Raw genomic sequence first — 27,751 nt, 5'->3', positions numbered from 1 at the left:
GAAGAGGGCTTTATGTGTGGTTTATTTTGTATAAACAGCTCTTCATTAGATAAATGAAGCCCAACAACCTTTATAAATGTTTTCAATTATGAAATTATGCCATTGAGATATCTGGATGACGATAACCAGGGAAAACACCAGTGACACCTCTTGATAGGAGTCAGAGTGTGCTGCCCGCATGACTGCTCCTCCCAATAAAATACAGTCTCACCGCACCAGTGATTTACAAAAATCCTTTTTTATTAGATGAAATCTGTAGCAACAAGACTATTTTCATTTGTTCTGCCCAAGTCTTCTATCCAAAAGAGAGAACATCTCATTGTAACAATTTTGCATTTTTAACTGTGCAAATTAAGCATTCTTCATAAATAACAGCCTGGTTTTCTACACTAGAACTCCTTTTTATTAGCAGCACAGTAACGAACAATGAGCAATGTGTTCTATTATTCTTTGTCAAATCACAGAATGCTACATTAGAGTAACTCTGCTGGTCAATGTAATATAGTAGATTAAATTCAACTTCTGTGCAAAAACCACTGTAAAACAGCATGATAAGAAGGCTATAAAAAATTTAATTTTACTCCAAACTCCATCAGAAAAAAAAAATGGTGTGAAAAGTAATTTTGCATAATCAGTACACGCCATCTGGAACAATTAACCGATTTCTATAGAACTATGAGGATCAGTCATATCTGCTTATTAAAGATCAGAAATTATACAAGTAATAAATCCTTGAAAAAACTAAGCGTACTCCCGCCTGTCAACGCTATTTTAACTTCAAATACTGAAGAACGCCTGATAAGGCTGAAAAGAAGAGATTAATATATGCAAATTACATCCAGCATTTAAAATCCCCAACAACTGTCTCCGGTTTTCTGTCCCTTATTGCTGCCTTTATGTTTTATTCATACACCAACTCACCTGTCACTTCAGAAGCTATAATATTATGGGGGTATTATTAAACAGCATAAAGCCGTGCTTTAATTGGAAAGCTTCATTGCATTTTCCAATTATTTGGAGTAAATTAAAAGCAGATGCACATAGTTTAATAAGGAGTCTAATATCAGTTCCGGGAAATCAAAATTCATTGTCATTACTATGCCGTGATAGTTTTGCAAACTGTACTCAATTTCAGAGGTTTTGAAAAGAAAATCTGTCTATGCAATCTGTTAATTGTCATTCGGTTAATAACTGTTTAAATATCCAAACCACAGAGCGGCTTCCTATTTAAAAAAAAAAATAATAAAATTAAACCATGGCACTCAGAAAAGCAAAACAAATACAGCGCAGCCCGCCTCAAAGGTTGTGCTCCACAAGCAACCTGTGCAAGTCCCGCCAGCTCATCCTCCTCCAGCAGCCACATTCCTGCGATGACTGCTGCTGGGCGTGCGGAGCGAGAGCAGAGCAGGACCCCTGCCCTGGCAGGGCTCCGCATCATCAGTGGGGTCCCCTCCGGCATCACCGTCCCTCTCGACACAGCCCTGCTCCAGCCACTGCTTGCTTTTGGATGCGCCCTGTGGGCTCGGAGTCGTTGGCGTCAGCGCCAGCGGCTCTGCCACCACCCACGCCACTGGGATGGGGAACGTCCCTGCTGGTACACCTGCTCATACATAATTCAAGGCTTCAGGGGTAGCAGCAGCCAGATAATCCTCTCGGCAGAGATCAACAAGCAGCTTCCTTGGAAGGTGATGTGTGATCTGCAAAAAATGGGTGCAGTCTGTACGTCTGGTACGTTACAGCAGAAGAAGGCGAGATTGCCATGCCAGCCTGCAGCTTCATGGGACAGCCGAGACTAAGGCAAGAGAAAGAGCAGCACCGCAGCCAGAGCTGTCACGCTCTTGTAGAAGTATGCAAAAGTGAGATGATGAAGATAAAGAATGCCACTTTGGACGACAGCAGGTTAATCAGAAAATCACATGTCTGAAAAATTACACAGGCGGGAGAACTCATGGCTTCATCTTTCACCATTTGGGCCATGCCTGCCTGAGTGCAACACTGATAACGCAGGGCGGTACGCTGGAGCAACAAGCACGCAAAGATTCTGTATATCATGGATGAGCTAATTTAATAAGAAATATAATTTTCTGAATCTCATTAAATGCAGTATTAAGTAACATGTACATTTCCCTTCCTGAAATACGCAGCTGCAGCATTTTACGTGAGACTTCAGTCTCCCTGAACTGCTGGATATTAATAGAGCCTTTTATATTTTGAAGATTATCCAGGTCTCTTAGTCCAAAGACTAGAAATTGCAATAGGGTAAAGAACTGGCTGACTTTAATCTCAGCCTCAGTAAAGAGGTTTCAATGCAGAATAAAGCTTGTGTCACAACTTGTCTGCTTTTTGGACCATCCTGATTAAAATTCAGTGTCACAAAAAATAAATTTAGTTCTGCTTCTACTCTTAAGAAGTGCAAAGAACGTACACGCAGGAATCAGGATCGACAGTAAAATGTAGCACAGGGCCTCCCCCTTTAGAGAGCAGGGTGTACTAAAATGCTTGAACATAGGAGAGTATCGCAAAACCACCAGAAACTATGCTGGAAGATGAAGATAAAAGCAATTCTTGTGCAGTGATCCAAAAAATAGCATCTTCCTTTTTTTCAAAATTACCTGTTTTAATAAAGCAGACACACTGTGCCAAGCGAACCATTTAATTACCTGCAAAAATGATGAAGCAAAACAATAGTTTGCAAAAATAAATGACTAACCTCTGATTAAAATGTCTGTCCTCATTACATACAGATAAAAGATACAGTATATTTTAAAAGAAAATGTACATTGAAGAGAAGTAAGTGGCATAGATAACCTGACATTTTGCAACAAGAAAGAAGTTGACGTATGGGCACTGAAATGTAACGAAATCTTTAATTTTTCTTCCATTTCTTAATCTACAAAGACCTCAAAGAGACTTTTGTCATTTTGGGGGGGAAAAAAAGGAAAAAGAAAAAACAGGGGGAGGTACGTGTAACAATGCATTCCTGAGTCAATCACTGAGCAGTGGAAAAACAAAGCTGCCAGCACCCAGGCAGCCAAGCTGGGCTCCGACCAGGCTCCACAGCCATGTGTTGGTGTTTCGGAGCAGAACTCACAGCCACACTGAATAAACCAATGGAGCTCCTGAAAAGAAGGAGGGATATGGAAGCAAACTGCTGCAATAAGAGCAGTGTGTGAAATAAATGCTTCCAACAAAGCTGCCCAGACAAATTACAACTCCCCCCTGCCAAGGTCTGCATTATCCAATACGGAACAGCAACTTGGTTTCCTTTTCAGGAATCCACTGGCTTTGATGTTTTTCCAGATCATTAACATCAGTTTCCACTCTCTCTGCTTCCTCCAGGGATCTGGATGATAAACTAGTGTGGAATGAACACCAAATCTCACTGTATTCCCAAGGAGCACCCGCTCCTCCCACAGCCATGCTCCCAGACCTGACTCCCCATGCTGCCCCAGCCAGGCTCCACGGGACGGAGCCCTTCCACCCCCTCCCCAGCAGGGACCCGTCCCTGGGGGACTGGGGCCACTTCCAACTGAACTCGTGCTGGGACAGCTTGCTGGGGTGACCTAGCAGATTGAACTCTGACTGGAATCTACGCGCTTGCAAATGTTTCCCTCTACAGCTGCAGCCCAACCATCCCATGTTGCAAAGGCAACTGCTCCAACCCCTCACCTGCCCCAAGTCACCACCTAAGACCCACCAGACACCACAAGAAAACATCCTGCTACCCCAAAGCACTAAGTTTGTACTGACCTTTCTACAACGTGTCTGAAAGAGGTGAATAAACATTTAAATATCATAAAGAAATATTTCTCTATAAAATATAATAATAAACAACCATTTAAGTAAATATTTACCTCTAAGGTAAATATTAAGGTAATAAATATTGCTGCATGACTCCAAAATAAACAAATTAGAGATGTGGAGAAAATGCCACCGGTTAGAGCTGCCCACAAAAACATCCTTTGTAGCGAGCTTGGCAAACAGGCACAGCCAACACTAAGCTGGCAACTGGCCGTGTTTCCCTTCATTGGTGCTCAGTCCAGTTTCTCTGGGAAAAATACTGCACATGAGTAACTGTGATGATAACATGGTTAAAGACAATCACAAGACAGTGCTTTTAAGATAAGAAATATACGCAAAGGCATTGCTGCATCAAATAACTGCTTTCAAAACCCACTGCTCCTAAGCAAATGAATGGGAAACATTGCAGCCTTGTTCAGAATCGCTAATGTTGCTTTATCAGTAGATAAAGCGTGTGACATGTTTTTGGGTGTGACATATAAGCTCCAACCCAGAGGATATGGCATTTTGCCTTTGAAAGAGAATGATAACCTTCACCTTCAGTTCAGTATCAGCAAAACTGAAGAACACTGGCATTCTCAGAGAACAGCCATGATCATGGACAGCCTGAATGTAAAGAAAGGATTTAAGAAAAGTGAGCAGCAGCATTTGAATGGCATCAGCTCCACTCAGGAGCAGCCAGCAATGCTGCAGGCACACAGCACAAACACTGTGGGCACAGGCTCTGGCAAGAGGCACGGGGTGACGAGCTCTGCTGTCCCTGCTCAGGGCCAAGGGCTCTGGCAGGTGCAGCTCTAAGGCAGGCTCTGCACAGAGCCCTGACTGCTGCTCCACAAGCACCTTCTGCAGCATCTGCAACTAACTGAAAACCCCTCAAATGGTATGAGAGTCTTAAGCATATTGTAAAAAACAACTGAGTTAACATTTATACAGCGCAAATAATACGTGCTTCTGGATCCTGTTTTATTTCTATAGATCAACACAATTTAATGGTACTATGAGATACTGAACTTATGGATGACAGAATGGTATGTCAGGCTAACATCGACTATTTCTTTAAGTACTCACACAAATGTTTTAATTGTTTTGGGGCTGACAGCTGGCAAGTATTATTTGAAAATACTATCAATAAACAATTTAACGTATGTTCTGCTTTTGCTCTGTTGCTTTTCCAGCACAGCTTCCATATTTAAGCATCAAAAAAATGAAGCTCAGTCCTATCCAAGGGTAACTGATCATTTTGTTTATCTCCAGGTTTCTGCTAGAACAAAAATCCTTGGAGATAGGTTTATATAGCTGAAGTTAGCTTTCTATGACTGAAGTTAAGTTTCTGGCTACGTGATGACAGCTGTAGCAGTACCTGGAAGTCCATACGCTTGTTTCACACATAAAATTGATACAAAGATGCTTTAGCTACTTTGTGCACACATTCTGACAGGGCTGAGAACAGGTCATGAGGAGGTATGACTATTGACTCCTATATTCAAATTACATAAATTTGTGTGCTACAACTGACAAACATGTCTATCTACAACGTGATGCCAAAGATGGCTACAGTAAAATTTTGGGGCAAAAAAAAAGACAACCCTGCTTAGCAGTGTGCAGGGTCACACACCAAAGCCAGCAGTGACTTTGACCATGTCACTTTAGCCAAGAAAACTCGCACTGTGGGGAAGTACACAGCTTGGACCAGCTCATGAGTTCCCAGAAACCACAGCTGAGACTGTAAGAATCTCATTTGGCAAACTCGGTTATCAGTTTCCAACGCAACATGTTCTCAGACTGTCAAGATGGAAATCACATTGCACAGAGTCTATCAGATACTTCTGCACAGCCCCATCAGAATGTGCTCTGCAAGGTGTGTTAAGCCTTTTTTCCATCCCTAATCCTTTTCCTGAGACTAGTCGGTTGAGTACGTCTCAAACTGGCAGGTTGAAGTGATTCTGAAAGTGAAATCAAAGGTTAGAGCCGGTGCGGGGAGGCTCTGCCAGCTTCCACAGCAGAGCAGGGTCCCCCCCGCAGTGGAGGTCGTGCATGGCTGGCTGTGCAACCTCTCCCTGCCAGCCTCGTCCCCAGGCAGGAGACAGCTTTCGCCTGTAATCAGAATTTGAAGGGGGCTTTCAATGGAAGATTTTGTAATTCGAAAGGTTTACGTTTCAGTGGCACTTACACAGCAGAAAACTTATGGGAGACAATATCCCCAAGAGGCATCGGCATACTGGTCTTAAACACACTGTTATTAACTTCAGAGAGCTACAGTGGTATCAGAACCCATCCAATTAGCGAGGCCTGCAGGAATATTTGCACTCCTAAATCTCTTGGTTTCTGAAAGGGTTAAAACTTATTATTAGCATATAATTTACAGGTCCTTTCTCCCAGGAAAGAAATAATGTACAGTAAATGCCACATTCATTTTAATAATACATGTTACAGTCTGTGCCCAACATCTGCACAAAGGTAAAGCAGACAGATTTTTTTGACATGTCCCACTCTGCCATCCAAACACAGGCTTTTTGTTTCTTAAGTGACGGAAGGTTTAATCAAGAAAGCAGGCAATTCATCAATCGAAACAAGGCTGCTCACATCGCCCTGACAGCACACACATGGTTTTATACAGAAGAAACCTGGCCACCTGTCAGCAGCACCTTTTACATCAGGATATACAAATACACCGAGTGATCAATCCTCCAGCTCTTCCCATTCATTTCTTCGTTTTCTTATTATATTTTTCTTTATGCTAGATGTTGCCCTCATTCTCTGCAGGGATAGATGGGAGACAAGGCAAGCTATGGCTGTTTATACACTATCGTAAAAATTTATATACCCTTAGAGTGACTTATTTCCCTTCTATTTGAGTACCATTATTATAAATAATTTTTCACTTCATTCAGGAATTTCCCCTGTACATTATTATCTGTGGCTGCCTGAGAGAGCTCCCTCTCTCCCTCACTGTCCTTGTAGCTCTGATAAGCCAAAGCAATATGCAGCCAGAAGATGCTGAAGTCTGAAATGAAGGCAGTATGTAGTCACAACAACATCTTAATTAAGCTGAAGGCCATGAAGAAAGACTACGCTGTGAAATACTGAGCAGTGTCTGTCGACAGGTCTGTCTGGAGCAAGGCATTCTTCTTCCAGCAGCTGCCCGTTCGAACATGCATATTAAACCTGTCAGCTCCTCAGCACCACACTCCCAGCAGTGCCCAGAGACCTTTTGCAGATCAACTTAGAAGTAATTCTGCCCGCTGGTCTCAGGCACAAGCCATGGGATGGGACCAGGGAGTCTGCCCAGCATGGAGGACAATGCCCGCAGCCAGCCGCCCTGTGACACATGGCATGCTGCCGCTGCGAGGTCTGGGCAATAGTCTCCTATACGCACCCTGTCAAAGACTGATTCATTAGTTTACTGTGCAAAGACCAGTTTCCCTAACTTTCTGGTCACCCAATGCCTCATTGCGAAGACTGGAAGTGACAAAAGCTTGGTTTTAAAACTGTAATTACTGCTTTCAAGATAATTTTTCCCTTGACTCCAGCTTTGTGATGATAACTGCACTGCACAACCCAAGGAGCAACAGGACAGTTCCAGGGGGGATATGGCAATTTCTGCCAAAATGTATTTTGAGATACAGAGTAGGCTTGACAGCCAAAATTCATTTCACCTTCCATAAATAGGCTGAACCCCAGTTGGAAGTGTTGTTTTCACCGACTGCTGAGAAAATCGTGGGTGTCTACAGAGAACCAAGACCATGCTGCAGCTCTTTATTTCACCCTCCTTTACAGCCCTCCCTCCCTAAATAGCTCATCCTGTCCCCACCACAAGAACTCAGACCGAGGCGATACCAAAATTGGAAAGTAAGAGACCATACGTTCATGGCTTTTGTTTCCCTGTGCCAGCACCGGGGAACCTTCCATTTTGCTGAGAGCCAAGAGAGGGAGCCCGCAGGCTTGGCCACGCGCGGCCGGCTGGCAGCACCACAGAGCAGTCCTGCACCCGCCAGGGGACCTGCCAGGGCACCAGGTCACCTCGCCTGCCACTCGCCACCACGGTCTGCACATCTTCCCCATGCCCACACCTCCCCTGGCGCCACGGGCCCCACAGCACACCGCAGCCGGGACCCCACAACATCCCGGCAGAGCAATTAGGGACAACAGTGGAAGCGCGTTAATAAATTTCCCGTTGCCATGGCACTGCAGCAAGGCACTTGCATTGCAGTGCAGATAAAACAGACTGGCTGCAAACTACACCAGCGTAACAGGAAACTTCGCAATGGTTTCCACAGTGTGTCTGGGGGCTAATCTACCTCGGCAATGACGAAGGGAACTGTCACAGCACCTCATCACAGCTGCTGAAAAGGCAGCCCTGGTCGGGAGTTACACATGAAGATCCCTGCCAATGCACAGGATGTTTCCTATGACAAGACCCTTTCTTCAGAAATGATTCACAGCTGCAATAGCCATTACCGCACACGTATGCACAACAACTTGTATAACAACGTGTCTGGAAGAGAATGTGCAGTTGCGGGGGGAGAAGTTACATACTTCGACTGAAACGTGCTCACACAAACACGGAGGACTAATGCCATGCCCAGTTTTGCAGGCCTATTCTGTGCTTTGCTTATAACTATCTGGTTAAGTATTTGGGTTCTTTGCAAAACAGGTCACCTTCCCAGGCTGCACTGCAAGCAGAGGCAGTCCATGGGAAGTCCTAGAGCTGGGCTGTTCTCAGTAACATTCATGCAGAGTTGTTGCCTTGCTGTTTGTGCATTCGATGCTTCCTCAGGAGAGAAAGCACAGCCTTCTGTCGTCCATGCAGGACTATCTCTCATGTGGCCACAAGAACACGCCTTCCCTTACATTTCTAAATCTATTAGGGCAGGAGAGTAACAAGAAAAACGAGTACTGACAAGAATTATGCAATTGTTATATTCCATCTATTTAGGAACCCGAAGCTGCAGTTTCAGTCAGAGATTACCTTTTAAATAACCCTTTGATTATGGTACATGAATTAATGCCATGTTCCCATGTTAGAAGTGTCACTCATTATTAACAGCAAGAACCTGTGAATGGCACATTTTTGCCATCTTCTCTTCCCTGATTATGCACAAGCAGTACATATTGTACAGCCCACCGAATCCACTGCTGCTTTTTCTGTGTTTCCAAGCTGTCCTGAAAAATCTCCTTCAGCCAGATGAAGGGACTGTACTTTCATTAGGTTTTGACAGAATCAGGTTTAAAGGCAATATTTTTCTCCCCTTGCAAAATGACATAACAAAAAGAAAACTGTGGCTAAGTGTGACTCTACTGTGCCTATCACAATATTTGTTCAGCTGTAATATTACTCCAAAAAAAAAAAATCCTAAGGAAAACTCTCTTCCACCCCAGCACTACTCAGCTGAAGCACAGAATATGAGCTAGCCCCCTAACAGGAGACGCAGGTGAAACACACTGTTGTGCCACAGCTGTGCCTAACATTTTTCTTTAGTTTGCAGAACCAGAAGTCCTTTTGCTGGGGTTCACAAATAGCTTCCAGACCACTCAGCTCTTGGCACATCCAGGAATGACAGACTCCATGAGATACAACTCTAAGGCATCCCTGCCTCTCACTCCGAGAGGCATTTCTTCCTGGGCCCTAAGAACGAGGCTACGTTCCTTTTTAGTTCACCACTCCTCCAAGAAAACAAATATTTAAAGGCACTCCAGAAGAGCAGAGCTGTCGGGGACAGCTCACAGGAACCCCAGTTCCAAACCAAACCCACTGCATGGTCCTGAAGCACAGTAGCAAGATCCTTCACCCATGTAGGTACAGGTATGGACTTGACCCTCCAACACTTTTTAAATACACATTTTCCCTGCATACTAGTACTAGTTAAAAATAAAAACCAGCTAAAATATTCATTGGTGGGTTCTTTCCACATTGACATCTGGAAACTATCACTAGCTCTAGCACTTGTATACCAGCCTGGAATGGTGAACAGAGAGAAAGCTGCAGCGAGAGTGACCAAGCCTGTGTGTGCAAGCACACACTTCTTACAAATAACACAGACACACACCCTCCATATCCTAACATCTAATTTCAAATTTGCCTTAATACTCAGGAAAGAAATCTATGCAGTGCCAGTATTCACGAAATACAAATGGGAAATAGTAAAGATCTCATCTGTTTTTAATGTGTATGTTGAATGTAGCAAAGATTAGTGCATATGAAACTCATCCTTGCCAGGCAAGACAAAGCTTCCTGTAAAACGGGCAGAGATGTCATCTCTTATGACTCACCTGTGAAGATCATGAAAAAGATGAGGAGCAATGTTTGTGTCAGTGTTGCTTTCCATCAGAGCTCTCATCTAGCACCTCCACGGGCAGCAGCATCCCTCCCCAAGGGCTGTGATCTCCCCAGAGATCAATAATGTTTGCTTCCAGTAACACATGTGCCTGGGCATTTTCTGGGGTCTCTCTGCACCCCTTCTGCTCTTGACACTTAAATAGCACTAACGAAAAGCTGGATGTACATTTCATGGGTACTGCACACCTGGCTGTCTGAGAAGCAGGGCTGCTTTACTTGGTTACGCTTCTGATTACACAGAAGAGCACAAAACCATTGCGTGCGCCAGCTTACCTGATATGGCATACAAATTTGAGTGCTGGTGCTCCAAGTCCAGGCGAGTGCTGTGACTCTTCCCACGAAAGCTAGCAGGGAGTGTCAGCGAGATATGCCTAAGGAAGAGAGATGGGAAATGGAGAGGATGTTACTACAGAGCACAAGATGCTGCTGCTGCCGTCAGCTTGCTCTTGGCTGATGACTCCAGTCAGGTTAAGCTGCAAACAGAAATTTTAACATTGCTTACAAAAGCTGGAGCAGGCCCCAAACACCAGGGGGAGGCTGAGGTGGTGATTCAGCCATTACAACCAAGGGTGGTTCAGCTGCTTTACCTGCTCCTTAGTCCAGCTGTGAGCAAAGACTCTACACCCTGGTGCAAGCCCCCTCCACCCTGCTGAAACGCAGACCCAACCAACAGCCAAAGCACTACAGAGGCAGCCAGCCACCCTCTAGCAGCTCCTTGCGAGCCAGCACCCGGGGACAGCTTGCGCGGTGGCTGGCAAGCACAGTTCCCCCCTTTGCAAACATAAGCGTCAACATAAGGCATGGACAGCACGCCTGCACACCCTGCGGGACTCAACTGCATTTCCTTCAAGGCAGAAAGCGCTAACAGCAAGTGCTTTGGATTAATCCACGCCAAAAACTTCTGAGTACATTCATAAATAAGATCTTTGAAACTCTCTTGATGACTAAGGCCTGCTCCAAACCTACCCAGAGCCTGCTGCGCACTCCCATGGTCCCTGAGGCAGGGGGTGACACACATGCTGAGCTTCCTGCACCAGCCCCGGAGAAAAGGGAAGCCAAACTTCACTCGTCACCTCTCTAGCTGCAGCAGTGCGCGACACCCTCCCTCCCAACCATGCTCTGCCCAGCATTCCTGCAGCACAGAGATATTTTTACATCTTCCCTTAAACTTTCCTATAAATAGGAAAAAACAGAGATCATGGAAGCAAAGTTGAAACTACTTTCAGTCACTCAGAGCTTATTAAAAGGAAAACCCAGCACATGGCAAGCCTGGACACAGGCTAGAAGATGAGGTAGGCGACCTTCCTGGGAATACACAGTGTGGGAGGGCAGGATGCGACACCCAGCAAGCCCTACCCTCATCAGGCCCTAGGGCTGGAGAGGGGCTGCACATGAAGCTCCTGGAGCCTGGAGCTGCTCTGGACCAGCCCACGGCACTGAGGATGGACGCAACAGCCCTTCGGGCAGGGAGCACACAGCCAATGCCAGCTCCCCCCTCCAAGCAGGACACAGCCCCAGAACACTGCTGGGCACTGGAGTGCTGGGGCTTGGGAGAGCACAGGCAAGGCTGCTCTGCCTCTGCCGCCACGCTGCCCACCCGATATGGCCAGTGTGGCCACCAGGCCAGCCATGGAGCTCCACCAAGAAGTCTGCCATGAGAAAAGACCTTTTGCTGGTAATTGTTATTGATAGCCCACAGATTTTTATGCTTTGATGAGAGATTCGGGCTTTTCCCTTTTAATTCAAATCTGTATTTTTCTAATGCTGATCCCAGATCTATGACAATTTTTATAAAATGTTACTATTAATCTTCTGGACTGCATTGCCATGTGTAATGAAGATGCTCCCTCTTCATAGAGAGGCTTAGCACAGCATGACGTAGAGGCAGCAGCTACCATTTCACACGAGCAAGAGCTACTGGACATGGCAAGACCCTTGACATTGCCCTCCTACCAGAAAAACAAGGTGGCCTTTGCCTCCTCTCACAAACGGCATACCTGTGAGAAAGGGCCCTGTGTATCCTCCAGCAAAGCAACAAATCCATGTTCTTAACTAGCAGGTTTTATCTATTGGACAAATCATCTGGAAATTATCTGCCTTTAAGAACAGGGCACATTTTGTGAAGAACTACGTATTTTTAGCCCTTGATGCAGCTGATGGTGAACAGCACGGATAAAATAAGAAAAGGCAAACATCAAATTGAGTTTGCTTGTGCTTCCCAAAGCTATTTCTAACCAAAAAAAGATGGTGTGAAAATATTTTCGAATTTGGCTAGCAGTTTGCTGTTTAAAACACAATCCATATGAGACTCTTTGCGAGCAGAGGCAGGTTTGTCATGAACACACTTTAAAACAGAAGACCACTGCCTGTAGGCATTACACGCTTTTCATTTGTTTTTTAATAGTAGTATCCAAAAATACTTTCCAAGGCACCAAAACAGCTAACAAAGACTTTGAATTTCTCTTGCTTGTACAGGGAACCACTTTCTTCATCCCAAACAGAACAGCAGGAATTGTTTTGGAAGTAAACAAAGCAGATCTCCTTGAAAGGCCCATTTCTGAACTAGTATTTTTAAAAGTTTCTACCAGCTTCTGCTGCAAGAGAGGCTGACCCTCCTACCTCCGGCCAGCCCTTTTCCACAACTCTCCACACCAAGCCGGCCGGACCGCCACAGTCTGCAAGGGAGGTGATGAGCCAGAGGACTGCACAGACAGTCCCACAGCTGGCTCTTGGTGGGCACTGCCTCAGCACCACAAAGGAGCCACCAGCGCCACAAATGCACACAACAGCTTTCCAGTAAAGCTCCGAATTCTCAGTATGCAAAAGATTTTCTGAACCAAGTCCCCAGTCGCTACCAGCATGCCTGGCAGCTCATGCCAGCATATGGTGCTCATGAAACCTGGTGCTAAAGCGGCACGCATGCTCCACGCGTGTAATTAAAATGAATCGCTCTGAGTCCGAGGGACTCTGACCACATACGCGTGAGTATGGCGGCAGAAGGTGATGTATCCAGGTCTTGCTGCCTAACTCCACAGCGTATCCCATTTGCTTCTCCACTTCAGGTGTATCAACATTAAAAGACACATGGAGGAATTCCCTCGTGGCGGTAGGCATTATGAAGGCTAGGCATCAGGGTGCATGCCCTCACCTTCAGACCTGCTCTCAGCAGCTGGCACTGCTGCAGCCACTCGTGGGGCTTGTGAGTGAAAGGGCCAGTTCAGCCGCTGCTGACCCTGGCTTGCCAATACTGGGGAGCCTGGATGCGGGCTGTTAGAAGGGTGTTTGGAAACAACGGCCCGTGCCCTACCCTCCGTGGCCACTTTCCATCTTTGAGATAGGATGAATGAGCATTTCATCACTCCCACCAAGCTGTGTTGAGGAGAGCCAGGGCTCTCCAAGGAGAACATTTATCTGCAAGACCACAAGACGGAGGGCAGTAACTGCTAGAAGGAGATCAGCTCTCCCCTTCCCCCTTCCCTTTTCTAAAAGCATGACACTGTATGGGAAAACGGGAAACAAGATCTAATTTATTTTAAATTAATGCAAACTTTGGCCAGGATCAATATAACTTATACCTACTAAGTTGATTGCATAATGTATTTTCCTTATGTGTTGTGAAAGCCAAATCATTTTGCATTGTAGAAGACAAAAAAAGAGGCTGCCATTGAAAAGCAAGAAAATCCCAATTACAAAGTCCCCAAGTTCCTAAACACATATCGTGAAAGTATGTGCAGCTCTGCAGCATATGGCAAATCAATTACTAGTTTAAATTTTAAAACAAAAACATGGTAAATGTGTTGCACAAATAATCAAGAACAACGGTTTCGCTTAGATTACAGCGGCCACTAGAGTTTTGAATACAATTAATCATCATTCCAGGCAATGGGAAGCCATATTGACACTTATTCCTAATTTGAATATTTAATTAGGGTGAAGTTCTTCATCAAATTATCACAGAACTGGGAGGAAAGCCTAAAAGATTTAAACAATTACTACTTTAACCCTTCACCAACTGCTCACCTGTGAGCACAAGAATCTCTTCCCCATTCTACAAAGCAAGAACATACCCAGGCAATACAAAAACGCAGTATTTAAAAGTCACTACAAATACCCTGGGAAAGGTACATGGACATTTAGCATCCTGGAAGGATGCTTTGAAGATGCCAGACTGTCACAGGCTTCTGACCTGCCTACGCTCCTCGACCTTTATCAGAGCAAAGCTTTCAGTCCAGATCTCTATTTTAGCATCAATGTAGTTCCTACTAGGGCTTTTGTGTTTTTGTTGTTAGTGGTGGTTTGGGTTTTTTTTTGTTTGTTTTGTTTTTTTCAACTGAAGATCCTGTCCATGATCATCCACCAGGTTCACGTGCCAAGGGATACCAAAGCTGCTGCCCAAAGGCTGACCTGATGCAGCTGCCCAGTCCTGGACACCCTGTGCAGCAGGTTTCCCAGCCCCTGCCCTGCACCAGGAGCTCACATGATGGGGCTGGACCCCAGCAGTGCTCCCGACCCACTGCACCTCCCTCCACAATGTGGGTATCCTCCCTCCACACCACTATGCCTCAGATTGCTCAAAAATCCCTTTATGTGCTGTATTAATCCATATAAGAAAATCTCTTTTAATGAGGAGTGATATAGTTATGAACTCTCTAGAGCCATAATTAGAGCAAACTAATTGAAGTTGTGTTTTGACACACTTTCCAAATTCACGGGTACTGCATGACATATTCACAACACTACTGCTGCACAGCCATGGTGACAGCAAAATCATTAGGCTAATAACGCTTATTTGCATTCTTATCATGCCAGCAGCATGCCGTTAAATACTGCTTCAACCAGTGCTCGTTTACTCTGAAAGTTTCCACTGAAACATATTAACAGTAATTATTAGTACTTTAGTGGAATATCTAATGTTAAGGAATGGCAACTTGCATTAACTATCCCCATGCCAATTATTTTCTTTTTGAACTGTCACAAAAAGTAGCTTTCTTCCTCCCCGCTGAATGAAAGCCACAAAGTGGATTTGGTGCTGCTAGGAAGGAGGGAAGGATGGAGAGACGCCTGCCCCAGTGAGGCCAGCTGTCAGGGCTCCAGCCCGCTCTCTCCACTCTCTCCAACATCAAAGTCAAAACCATGCTGCTCCAGCATGGGTTAAATACAAAAAATATCTTTCCCCAGCATACAATAATTTCCAGGCAATTTAGAATGAAACAACTGCAACAGCACAGTTCAGAACAGGGTAGATTTAATTACTCTCTTCAGTTTTTCTTTTAGTCATTAAATCTATGGAACAAGCCTACATACGACAGCAAAAGCAGCAGCACGTGATGAGAGAGATCCTTCACATGCTAACAAAGGCAGTTTGAGGTCTGCGTGCATTATGGCCACTTTTTCAACATTTTTGGAGAGAAACTCGCATAAAACAGGCCCAGGAATGCCCGACAGTTCCAAAGCAGTTATTAATAACTGTCTGCAGGAAGGTGATGAACTGCTTTTGAAGTTAGGGGGCAAGTACTCATAAAAAGTAACAGGGTATCATAAGGGGAAATGCCAGATATCAAAGGATGCTTCATAATTCATATAAAAATATCAACAAGGCACAGCAGAAGAACAACACTAAGTTTTTGCTTTCCAACTGGACTGGATGTGCATGGTAGAGAAATCCGGCAAAACTTTCAAGAACCGCCCCACATTATCAAATATATTCGAAACCATACTGCATGCTGCAAGCTGGAATTGTCCTGTCCTTTGATGTACTACTGTCATGACTGCAATTTATCTTAAATAAACTTAACAGTGCCGCAAAAACTGCGGTCTCGTAGGAATACCTTCAAATAACAAGAATCATATCTTCCATTATCAATGGATTACGCAAAGATCATGTCTCATGAAAAACTGAGGACAGAACAATTAAACTCCAAGCTGTAAAAGCTGAAGACACACCTAGAAGAACTTAGTATCAGGCTGTAGCTCCCAAGCAATGTAATCCAACTTGAAAGCTTTGCCCGTGGAGGGAAGAAATGGGCTGCTGGCATCTCACTGACAGATGTCAGAGGACCTCTCAGCAAGTGCTCACTCTACCAGAATGCATCTTCCAAACTGCAGCTTACAGACAATGCCATAGCTATGTTACCTACGGTTGCAGCAGTGTCCAGAATCCCATCTACAGTATTTATTCACTGTCCTTAACTTTTACTGTGCTCAGGCATTGCGATGCCAGAACACCTACCTCATACTCCAAAGAACTGCAATGAAAAACAAAACTGAGGCAAGAATCACCTCGGGTAATGGACTTCATTCCAGACAATCTATTCCAATCGTGTAAACCAAATATTTAAATACTTTCTAAAACCTTCCTGACCCTTTCCCTAAAACAAGCAACATATGGGCTTTGCAAGCATTTCATCTCATTCCAAGCTACTAAAATATCCTGTTTCCCAAAAATCAATGAGAGCTGGTGGTGCCAGATTCAGATTTTATAAAAGCCCAAATGCAAGAGAGAATGAAAAAGGGAGTGAGTGATTCTTTCCACTTTTAGATTTACCCGTTTAATTTTCCCAGCTGCAGAAATGGAAAAAGGCCTGTCTGCAGCATGCATACTCAATGCACTACATACAGCATGCCTCCACACATCCCCCTCCCAAAATGACCACGCCTTGAAGGCAGGGGAAAATGATATTGCGCCATTCTGTCAAAACTAAAGCAATCACCAGCTGAACAGAACAAACCCTGATGATGCTAACAAGGGAGCATGATATACTGCAGACCAGCAACCCAAAATGTAAGGCTTAATGCAGAATGAAGCTCTTGCAACTTCCTCTATACAGGGATTAATTTAGAACAGAGGACTTAAGTAACCAGGGTAGAACAGCTGCCAAACAATAGAAAAAACCCAACAAGTTTAATTTACACTGCTTGAAAGTCTGAGCTGTAGCCCATTAAATTGTTATAGGCAGAGGACTGCATCAAAGAACTAAGACCTCATACTGTAAGCATGAAGTGCTTATGAAGTGGTTGTCTTAGATGAGCAGCACGGTGTCTCTGGAGGCTGCAGCGGGAAGAGCACAGCCTTCCACATCCTTCACTAGCTGCTCTCCAGAGTCAGGAGTTTTCAGATAATGAAGCAGTAGGGGAAAATTGCCAAACAGCAGAAATACTCCAAAAAGATAAATTACACACGGTGTAAGCCTCCTCAGTTAGGATTTTAAATTCTGTGAAATTAATCAGCACAACAAAGCCCAGGCTCACACGTCAGTCCGATGAGAAGCATCTCTCCGGGGCGATCCCCTTGCCAGGGGTGGAGGGGGGCTGTCGCCCAGGGAGACCCCGCAGCACCGGGTGCTGCAGGCACAGCCCAGCCCGTAGGGAGCAGCAACGCCTCCCCTGCAAAACCTGTTAAACAAATATTCCACATAAAGACCCATTTGGGAAGAGCACGTTGTCAGCACTTTGCCAGTAATAAATAATGACAGTCCATACACTTTACTAACAGCAATAAACCTCAAGAAGCGTTTTGGAAAATGGTGAAAAGTGATTGATTTAAAGAAGGAAATATCTGAACACAACCACATGCACTTCAGGGTGAAAGCACAGATTACAAATCAACAGTGGCAGAGATCATATTAAATAGCAGACAACACAGAAGTTTTAAGGAAAAAACACTTAATTCCTCTGCAGGGCTTATTTAACAACTGAGTCTATAGCTTCTTTGAATTAATACCTTCAGTTTGTACTTAATGACTCTACCCTACACCCTAAAGAAAACATACCTCCAGGAATATTATTGTACCAGGAACAGGGCTCTATAAAGAAAAATGACTCTAAGGAGATCGAAGCCTCTTCACTCACAGCACACCCCAAATTTTTCAATGCGCCCTCAAAATCAGCTAAATCAATCAGACTTTAACTACAGTTACTGTCTCTCGGCTGCTGCAAGGGATTCTTGTGCCTGGAAGCCACTCATATTGTTTAAACATTTTTTCCTAATCATCATTTTCTACCACTAAAACATACTGGACTGTGACCAATTTTTGCACGTCTTCATCCAGCTGAGTTGGATGCAAGCCATACGGTCAATGCAGTTTCATAGCAAATTCCTTATGGGAAACAGACTCTGGATAAATGTATGCCAGCACCCCTTACCCACTCAAACAAACCATCATGTTCCTATTTGCACAGCGTACACGCATCACAGACATTTCATCCTTAAATTTTGCTTCTTACCATACCCACTAGAAAGGATCTATGGAAACACTTCCTCCAAGCTTCAACTTAAGTGTTTCAATCTCTTTGGGTTTTTTTATCCACAGCTACTGTGATGTGAACCGAGCCCTTGAACCATCCTTGCCCTCTTGTAGGGTACGTAATTTAAAAACTAGGAATATTTTACTGTATTTCAAAATACAAGCTATTTGAGCATTCAAGCCAAACAATATGTTTTATTAGTTGTAAATCAGAAGGTAGTTTTACTTAGAGCAGTTTTGATGAAACAGATTAGAAAACACAAGTCCATCAAGAAGGAAGCATTTTGTAGAAAGGATCAGACCATCAGAGATCCCACTGGCAATACCTCTCAGAGCAGTTTTCAGTCAAACTAGAAACGCCCATCCCAAAGTACTCCTCATTTGGTAGCATTTGGTTCAGATGAGGGACTTTAAAGTAGACTGCTACCCCTCTGTGAAAGCACAGTGGCCAACAGGCTACCAGCAGCATCTGCCTCTGGTCCACCGCAGATTTTGGAAGTCTTTGCTTTGTTCTGCACCAGAGGAGAATAATACTGAAATCCTGGAACTTTCTCTTGTACAGACTGTCCATAAAAATCTATTTTAAATGTCTTAAAAAACTAAGATAGTTGTTTCTAAATAATATTGTTGCTACTTCAAAAATATGGAAGGTAAAAGGCTTCCCACTTCCCTTCAATTAACCCACTGCACAGAGTAAGACCGGCTCATCACCAGAGTGAGTTTAGGTCTCTATCACACAGGCTTGCTGGTGCTTTATTAACTACCACCTATTGCACATCATCAGCCTCTAGCAGAAAGCCATACACTGATCACTTTCCAAGCTTACACGACAAAGTTCAAACACCACTAATAAATCAATTTGAAAAATCAGACTTCTCTGCCTAGAAAGGAAATTCTTACATTCCTTAACATTAAGCTCCACTGGGAGCAGAGAAACAGGAACAAATAATTTCCCTTTTCTAAGGAGGGATAGCTTAACTATTTAAAAGGTAACTGGGAGCACAGGAGGAAAATTTACACATCCTGCTCTTATTTCAGGGTTTAAGTAGGACAATTGTTATCTGCTTATCAAAACTAGAGCAGCATGTCCCTGATGCAATACTCCTGCTAGATCAGTATTTCAAGACCTGGGCACTTGGTGGCACAGACCGACTGTGCTCAGAGCACAGAGAGGGTGTGCAGGGAGGGATGGCTGCCAACCACACTGCAGACCCACAGCTGTGAGGGGTGTGAGCTGCAGCACAAATGAGCTGTTTCTGTGGCTTATTAGCCATGCGGATCAGGCAGGAGTTCCAAGTACAGCAGACTTTTGCTGGGGCCCCAGGGTCTTGCATGGTGCGCAGCCCCTCTCTCCAAAGCCCAGACCCCCGGGGAGGAAGCAGGCAGCAGGGAGAGGCCCACATACTGCTCCATCCCCAGGCATCACTCCTGGGCTGGGGCAGAGCCCCTGCAGGCAAAATCCAGAGGGACCACTGCCTCTAGACCAGCACCAGACCCTGTGGCCATGCTAGAGCTGCTGCAGGGACCAGCACTCCACCTGCGGCCCCCACCAGCTGGGCATGTACGAGCACCCACTGCCCTTTCCAGCTGGGCCCCACCCCCAGCACCAGCAGCCTGGTCCCTTGCTTGCCCACGGTGGGCATTTCAGACTCCTTGGCTGGACACAGACCACCTGCACCCAGGGAGCCTTTTGCCTGGCTCCCCCCAGCCATGGCAGGCTGCCGCGCTCCAGCTCACCCACGCTCGCTGCCCAAGGCCAGCCTGGCCACTTCGCCTTGCTAACAGGAGAAAACTGTCCTTTCCATCCAGCCGGTCTGTGCCAGCTTTGGCTCTCCCTGCTGCAGTACACACAGCAGCGGGCAGCTGCCCCGCACCAGCAGCATGCTGCCATTGGGGAAGTGGCCACCCCTCTCCCAATCCTCCCTCCACCTGGCTCTGCAAACTGGTGCCTCCTCCTGCCGGTGCCCGTGATGGCTCAGGCCTGACTGCACCAGGAGTCCCATGCAGTAGGAGCCCGCTCAGCACTCCCAACTGCCATCCCATCGGGACGGCAACTCTCTCCTGAGCCACCGTGCTCCCATGCCGCTGGCCTCTCCTGGCCAGGCCAGGCAACCCAACAGCTCTGTCACCTCCAGACATGCTCTCAGAGCTGCAGCACTCAGGGCCAACACTGTTTTGCTCACTCGCATGCCTTTCTAGTCAATCCAAAGCATGACTGACTGACTCATGGCTCTGTCTCCTGGATGGCAGTGGGCACTGTGAGCCCCACCGAGACTTGCAGCTTGGGCTTACCCCCTGCCCCAGGACTGGCTTTGCCCTCTCCCCTGCCCTACTTCTGTGGTTCTCAATTAGAACAGCTATGAAGACATGCCACAGGCATCCCACGAAAGCAAGCAGAGGAGTTCTGCCCTTCTGAACCTGAACACTGAGCACCCAGGCACACTAATGCATGATACGAATACAAGTGGATTGCTGCAAGATCTTCTTTCTCCCTGGTAAACGATTAACCTTTCAGATGACAGCCTTGCAAACTAAATGACTGAACAATTCCCAGGGTCAGCACAAATCTACATTTTCAAAACCTGACATCAACAAGTAAAAGTTGTGACTGAATCCCAGTCTCTCCGAAAGGAAGATTAAACGCCTGTGACACATCATCTGCAATCAGAGTGCTCCATTTCCCAAAGTATCCATCACAGATTGATAACATCCACGCAAAAAGTTAAGTGCAATTATGTCTGTCACTGTAAAACACACTTCAGCAGCACTGACTGACATCTTGCTTGCAGCTGACAAATTGTGAAAGGGCTGTTTGAATGATGGTGGCAGAGACTTCAGCAGCACCTTGGGAAGGGATGCAAAACGCACTCCCAAGCCACAGAAGCCACAAAGGCTCACAAAGCACCATGGGTGTAATGGGAGCTGCCGTGTAGGCAGTTACAAGGCAAAATGGTTGGAGGTTGGCACAGAAGTCAGGGACTTGCTCCCCAAAAGCTGGAACTGGACTCGCAAAGAGAAGAACATTACACACAAGTCCTACGCCAGCCTACTCCAACAGAGCTTGCAGTATGGAGGGGCTGAGCCCCAAGACACTGCTCAAATGCTCATGATGTGTACCTTTCTCGAAGTCTCCAGCCCATGCACTGGCAATCACCAATCTGCCGGCTGGGTGAAGCAAGAGTGTGCAAAGGGCCAGGTGAGTTACCGGTTACCAGCACTTCTTCGGGGGGAGGATTACCTTCTTGTTCCCCGAAGTGATGTCACAGCACCAGGGAGTGCAAGCCTTCAACACAAAGTAGATGTACTGAGGAAAGTTACGTTAAACTCCCACTGGTGACTCAAGTCAACAAAAGCAGTTCTTTAGTAGCAGCCTTCTAGGATGGGAAACTGCAAGTGCATTTCTCCAGGCTGCCATTAGTGCCAAGAAGCTGTCGCAGAATTTGGAGAGAAAGACAGTAAAGCAGCTTGATGCCTTGCACAATGGCATGATTGTGCTCCACAGCACAGCATGCCATCCTCACTGGGATGCGCGAGGGCTGCCGTTAAGAGACCATTAAGCCAGATGCCTGTAGTAGGAAACACCAAGGAGAAGAAATGGCTGAAAAATAACATATGCAGTCCAGCACAAATATCAAACAAAAGCCTCCCCTTGTGCAGTTCTGACTGCGAGCCGTAACCCCGTGACACAAGCAGCGGAAGCAGCATTGCTGACGAGCAGCAAGCTGTGGAGGTCAAACCTCTGACACATGACAACACTCTGATGTGCCGCCATCCACTGCCATCAGTAACTTATATCATGGATCAGAGGAGGAAACATGGCTGGCACAGAAACAAACGTCTCCCACAGCAAAAAGTCCTTCCATTTAGGAAGGTTTTGTGGTGCAGCAGCTCATTGGTGTCTCTTACTAGTTTAGTTTATATCTAGCATTAGCAATACTTTTGAGGCACCCAAGCACACCCCCTTGATTAAAAATTATTTTATAATGCTAGACAGCAACTAAAGAGAACGGCTTAAATATCTGACCAGCCTAACAACAGAACCTCCGTAGTGCGCTCTATTCAGCACTGCTTGCTGATTTTCTCCTAGCACTCATGGCAGGATAACTCACTGCTGTTCCCGTCAGGATATATCCACACGGAACAGAACAGCAAACTGGCTACCAGTGTAATCTCATCTCTCTGTGGTGACGTAAAAATAAGAGGTTACTTGTGACTATGATCTTTCACAAACATTAAGTGTTGAGTAACTTACCACATTGCTGATAAAGTATTAGAAAAGGCTTCCAAGTAGTACGTGTTCCCCGTAATAATGAAATATTTGCAGGACGCACTTTTATATACATTTCTATTTCTTAAAAAATATATTGGATAATAAATAAACAGAGTAAAAAAACAGACATGAAAGATGCTTTGAATGATCAGGCTGTTGGTGTAAAAGTTACCTGTAAATCATGCACAGGGCATGAGAGCAGAGCTGGCTACAGACAGGTGGTTTTTACTAGGAGGCATTAATGTAACATTCAATTATTCCACTGCATACTGGCTGTTTTAACTCAGCCAAATTAGAATACATTTTATATTGACTATTTTGACATTTGCTTTATTTGGCAAGTAAAACAAAACTGATCCAATTTCCTTGCAGCCATTGTAAACCATAAACTGTACAACAAGAGGTTATAAAATATATAAGCCTTGTAAACACTTCTTTTCAGACTGTCGCTGATGCTCTGAGCTCTAATTTTGGCCCTGTTCCCAATAGCTGACACTGTTCTGCAGCCTTCCCTGCTTGGCCATAAAGTGACCCTTCCACACTTAGTGATTAAGGGCTGCCATTGACATTCTCTTGCTATGGTAATTTTTTCTCTTTATTGTGGAAATCTGCCCAGGCAGGAATTTCTTGCAGAGAGAAAATGAAGATCTGTACTCTAAAATCAAGACATCTTTTTGTTTGATCTCTCATAGCCTGTGCTAGCATGTAGCTTATGTCCAGTGGAGCTTCAAAACAACGTATCAGCTCCCGGTGGGACAGGTAAATCTCCAGAAGACTGTTGGCTTTTCATCTCTTTTGCCTCCATCTCTGTTTGAGAAGCAAGACAGCATCTCTGCCTGCAGCACATCTGACAGTACAGGACATCAAGCAGTGTGCCACAGCACGGCAGGCAACTGAGCAAAACTCTCAGTGAAAGAAACACCCAAACGCTTTGGAGAGCTCAAAGAGCTGCTGCAAGACAGTAGATTTAAGTCTGGGTCATGGGTGAAGGCTCAAGTGTACACACCTGCCTTAAAAAGATATCAGATAGCTTTTTTGGGAACAGTTTACAGCAGTTCAAAAGCATCACTCTCTGAAATGACCTGTAAATCAAGATTCTGAAAGACATGAGCATTTTCCACCCTTATGACACAGTGACCTTTGTATACAAAGCGATCCCTCTGGAATTCCCCTCCACTATCTGCTTCAAAATACTAGCTCTCAACAGTTATTGTAATACTGTAAATGTATCTGCAGTACACCAAATGGCTAGTCCAAAAATACATGTTCACATAATTAAGCAAAAGCCCAAAGGAACCAGCAGAGAACATGCTGTCCCCTGGCAATAGCCCAGCCCAGAGTTCAGTCGATGAGCCTCATCAGTAGAAGCCCATCTCACCTGGATGCTGTGCTTTCATAGCAAATGCCAAGAGTATAAAGAGCTCAGTTTAACCTCTGTCTGGGTTGGTTTGTTGCTTAACAACACTCTGTTTTGTCCAGAGAAATTCAGCAAGTAAGCTGTCAATACTGTTAGATGCAAGTATATACACAAGTGTATACATTTATACACACGCAAATATTGCCTGTAACACAGGGAAAACAACCTGGATGGACACCATGCCAGCACCTGCCCAGAAGTGCTGCTCCTGTCAGTCACTGCAGGATGAGCAGTCTACCCTGCACGTTCAACGTCATCTGCTAGACTGGAGCACAGGACGTGGGTCCAAGAAAAATAAAAACAGGGCCAGTACTTCAAACCATGAGTGGACTGATTCTAGAGAATGAGCAAAATTTGTCTCCCTATGCATTAAAATCTGTATGAACACTTCTCCCTCCCTTTGGTAATCAGCTTGACTACAGTTCTGGCCCACCCTCCAGGGGTGACCCACGTGTACTTGCTGGAAACTACAACATCCTGCATAGTTTAAAGCAAAGAAAAGGTGTAGTTTGCCATTCCCCTTCCTCTCCAGGCTTTTTTCTTTCTTCCGACTTCTTCGTCTGTATGCCTTTGTATAAAGACAGTCAAAGGAACTTCCAAGTAGGCAAATACTTTGAAGAACGACACCCTCCCTCATGATCAGATCACACCACGTAATCATTCATACTGACATGGCACCCTGGTCTTGATTCCACCAGGCAAGGTTAGTAACAATACACCATGCAGCATCAAGCAATAGGGACTGGAAAGCAGAAAACTTACCTTGGCAGGTTAGGAGCTGGTGTCGAAGACTGCACTTGGGAAGGAGGAGTTGCAGGCTGTGAAGATTCATGGTTGCGTGGAACTCTGCCCATCCGGTACCAAATGCCCATGTTGTTCAACTCCCTGTGCAATCAACACAGAAGACATTAATGTTGCAAGAAAATGCTGCACACGTGCACAAGCATCAAGCACTGACATGTTTCACAAGCACCTTGGTTAGTGAGAACCAGTCTAAGAAAAAAAAAAAAAAGAAAAAAAAAAAGAAGGGTTAGTTAATTCCTACATCAAATTCAGCAACACTTGTATTTATGTAGACTTTTCTAATGACAAGCTTCAGCTCTTACAAACTACTACTTAGTAATTATATGAAAACAGGGTGCTTAGCCTTGGTACAATTAAAGTTACGACAACAGCCTCTGGAGTGAGGGGTACTTACCCTATGAACGTGTACTGAGGAGGGGCTTGTTTAGATCTGCCCAGGATTCGGATATCACAGATCGCTGCCTCTGTAGAATCTCGAGGGATGAATTTAATGCACAGCCTCTTTTTTCTGAAAGCTATTTCTTCTGCAAAAACAACCCAGGACACAGGGTGCTTTTTATGCAAGATTAGGGTATAAATGTTATTTATTGTCTCTCTAGATATTAGGCAGATAATTATGGCAGGAACTGGAGCCAAAGAACAGATATATGTCAGCAAACCAGACAGTGCAGTGCCATTCAGTGACTGGAGAAATTTTCTATCAGAAGCTCTCTGTATACCGTGTGAGATTTGTTATTAGGCACTGCGATAAACCAATACTCCCTACTACCCTCTGCAGAGAAGATAAGGCATCAAGTATGCCACAGAGTACTGCACCACAGAACAGAAATGGCAGGTGATTTTTCTACTTCCACACACTTCTCACATTCTCCTTCTCTTTCCGAGTAGTGTTTGCCTTACTGGCCTGGTAGTTGTATCTAAATAAGCCTCCCACAAGCATGTTCCTCTAGGAACATACCTGGAAGTCACAGACACAACTGGTCAGTTTGTCCTGCCAAGTGCTTCCAAACAGCCAACCAAACAGAGAGGAGGAGCAGGCAGAAAATCAGACTGCCATGCAGCACAGCTAACAGTAAAAGCTGCCTGCTCAAATCTCACACACCATAAGTGATAGTGACCTCTCCTGACTCAGCCAGCAAGCACCGAAATGGCACCCCCACAGTGTTTGCCCTGGTATCATTGTAGGTATAAACCAGATTTACAAAGTAGTAATTGCTAGGAGCTCCTATGGGGCAACTGTGCTGCACTGACCAGCGTACAGAGGGTAGATGAATCTGCTGCATAGCCCCTTCCTGCTATGCATCGCAGAACAAGTTCACCTGTTTCCATGTTATCAAGAAAAACTCAAGCCCGTCAGAGTTAAGACTTATCTGTATAAAGAATTCATGTATATACACACTGTCTGCACGAAGATATAATCCACACCCAGTTACACATCAGTCCTGTGACAACAGGTACTACTAGCACACAGACACGGATTTGTGGTGCTTCGAAACCATTGCTCTATCTCACCCTAAGGAGTCCACAAAGTCTCAGTGTCAGCAAGGCGAGGTTTCTATTTGTGAATGCAGGCACTTGAAAGACATGACAGAAGTCTATTGATAAACTGAAAAGCTAAAGTGCAGACACTGAACGAAAATCTGGAAACAACCAACAGCTACAAACAAGTGTCTGCAAAATAAAAACCCTTCAGTTTAATATGAATAAATATCCTCCAGCTTAAAAATATGCTCTCACTTCAACAGATGGCAAACAGCCCTGTCTCTATAGGCTCCTCCTGTTTTGTAATCTGCACCTTGGAGAAAGCAATCTATCTCAGCCTCTGAAATTTGCTGTCACACCAGCACCAATAAATGTACAGACCGTGCGAGGTGTGTCACAATACAGCATCTGTGCACTCAGCTTTGCAGTTACAGCACTGCTTTTTAGAGATGTTAAATACCTGTATCCCTGAAGTCTAGTCTTCTCCTGCTATGGAAAACTAGGGTTTTTATTTGAGGTGCCTAAAACTGATTTTAGGAGTCCAGAGTTTAAGGCTTCCACATATGAAAATTTTCTCAGAACCTAGTAAAGAGTACTACAACATTTAATATATTTACCACAAGTCAGTTGTCACTTAGAAAGGAACACCGAAACATGTATCACCACAGATTTAACTGTGAACAAAATCAGTGCCTCTTATTTGACTTTCACAGTAAGTACAAAGCTGACTATTTGCTTTTGTCTTCAGTCTCTTTCACACTTGGCTAGAGTCTGCAGACTGTAGCAAACCTGGTTTAGGAGCTGGATTCATTAATTACACATGCTTAACCAGAGTTAATTTTAAGTAAACATATTATAAACAGTCAATCGAAATGTGTTCATTTATGCTAATGGAGGCAGGGATGTGCACCACTTCATTAATACAGACAGTGCCTCTGCTTTAAAGATTGTATGGGTTGCAATCCAATGCTTTTTAAATTAATTACGAAGTCCCCTTCCACCTTTTCACCAGGACTTTCACAAAAATTACAGTAGCACACAGTAAGTGTCCAGCACTATCAAGGGCGAGTAGGATAACCCAATGACTGTCCGCTGCACCCAGGAATTCACCAGGGAAAGGAGGTGACCCAGAGGAACGAGAAACAGGCTGCAGAGCCTTTCACTTCTAGGTCACGGGTTCAAATCAGAACAGGTCAGCAGTGACTGAAAACCCATCCTCATCTGTTGCAGACCTGGATGAATTACTCCCTGCAAAGCAGGCTCATGTAACTCCTTTCTACTCATAACTAGGCTGGATTTAATTACTGATGAGCATGGGTACCAGTCCTGCTCTTGAGGCTCTTGCATACACTCAGCACCAGTGCATGGTGTCCTGCAGCCCTTCCACACACAGGTCC

At 44.9% G+C, this 27,751-nt stretch overlaps 1 protein-coding gene across 6 annotated transcripts in view; it reads right to left on the bottom strand.

Moving 5' to 3' along the window:
- The window catches only part of MVB12B (multivesicular body subunit 12B), a 68,817-nt gene that overhangs the window by 22,936 nt on the left and 18,130 nt on the right, over positions 1–27,751 (bottom strand). For 5 of the 6 annotated variants that reach the window (XM_040605414.1, XM_040605417.1, XM_040605415.1 and 2 more), the window contains 3 exons: positions 25,267–25,396; positions 24,831–24,953; positions 10,412–10,509 (listed from right to left, as the gene is read on the bottom strand). In XM_040605414.1, the coding sequence (XP_040461348.1) occupies positions 10,412–10,509; positions 24,831–24,953; positions 25,267–25,396 (351 nt within the window). Of the gene's footprint in view, positions 1–219; positions 1,698–10,411; positions 10,510–24,830; positions 24,954–25,266; positions 25,397–27,751 lie in introns of those variants that run through there. The other variant, XM_040605419.1, reaches the window with a different exon arrangement.

The sequence above is a fragment of the Falco naumanni genome, chromosome 9 (assembly GCF_017639655.2).
Source record: "Falco naumanni isolate bFalNau1 chromosome 9, bFalNau1.pat, whole genome shotgun sequence".
NCBI lineage: Eukaryota > Metazoa > Chordata > Aves > Falconiformes > Falconidae > Falco > Falco naumanni.
The sequence above is the reverse complement of the archived record's forward strand: the minus strand, read 5'-3'. Positions and strand labels throughout refer to the sequence as shown.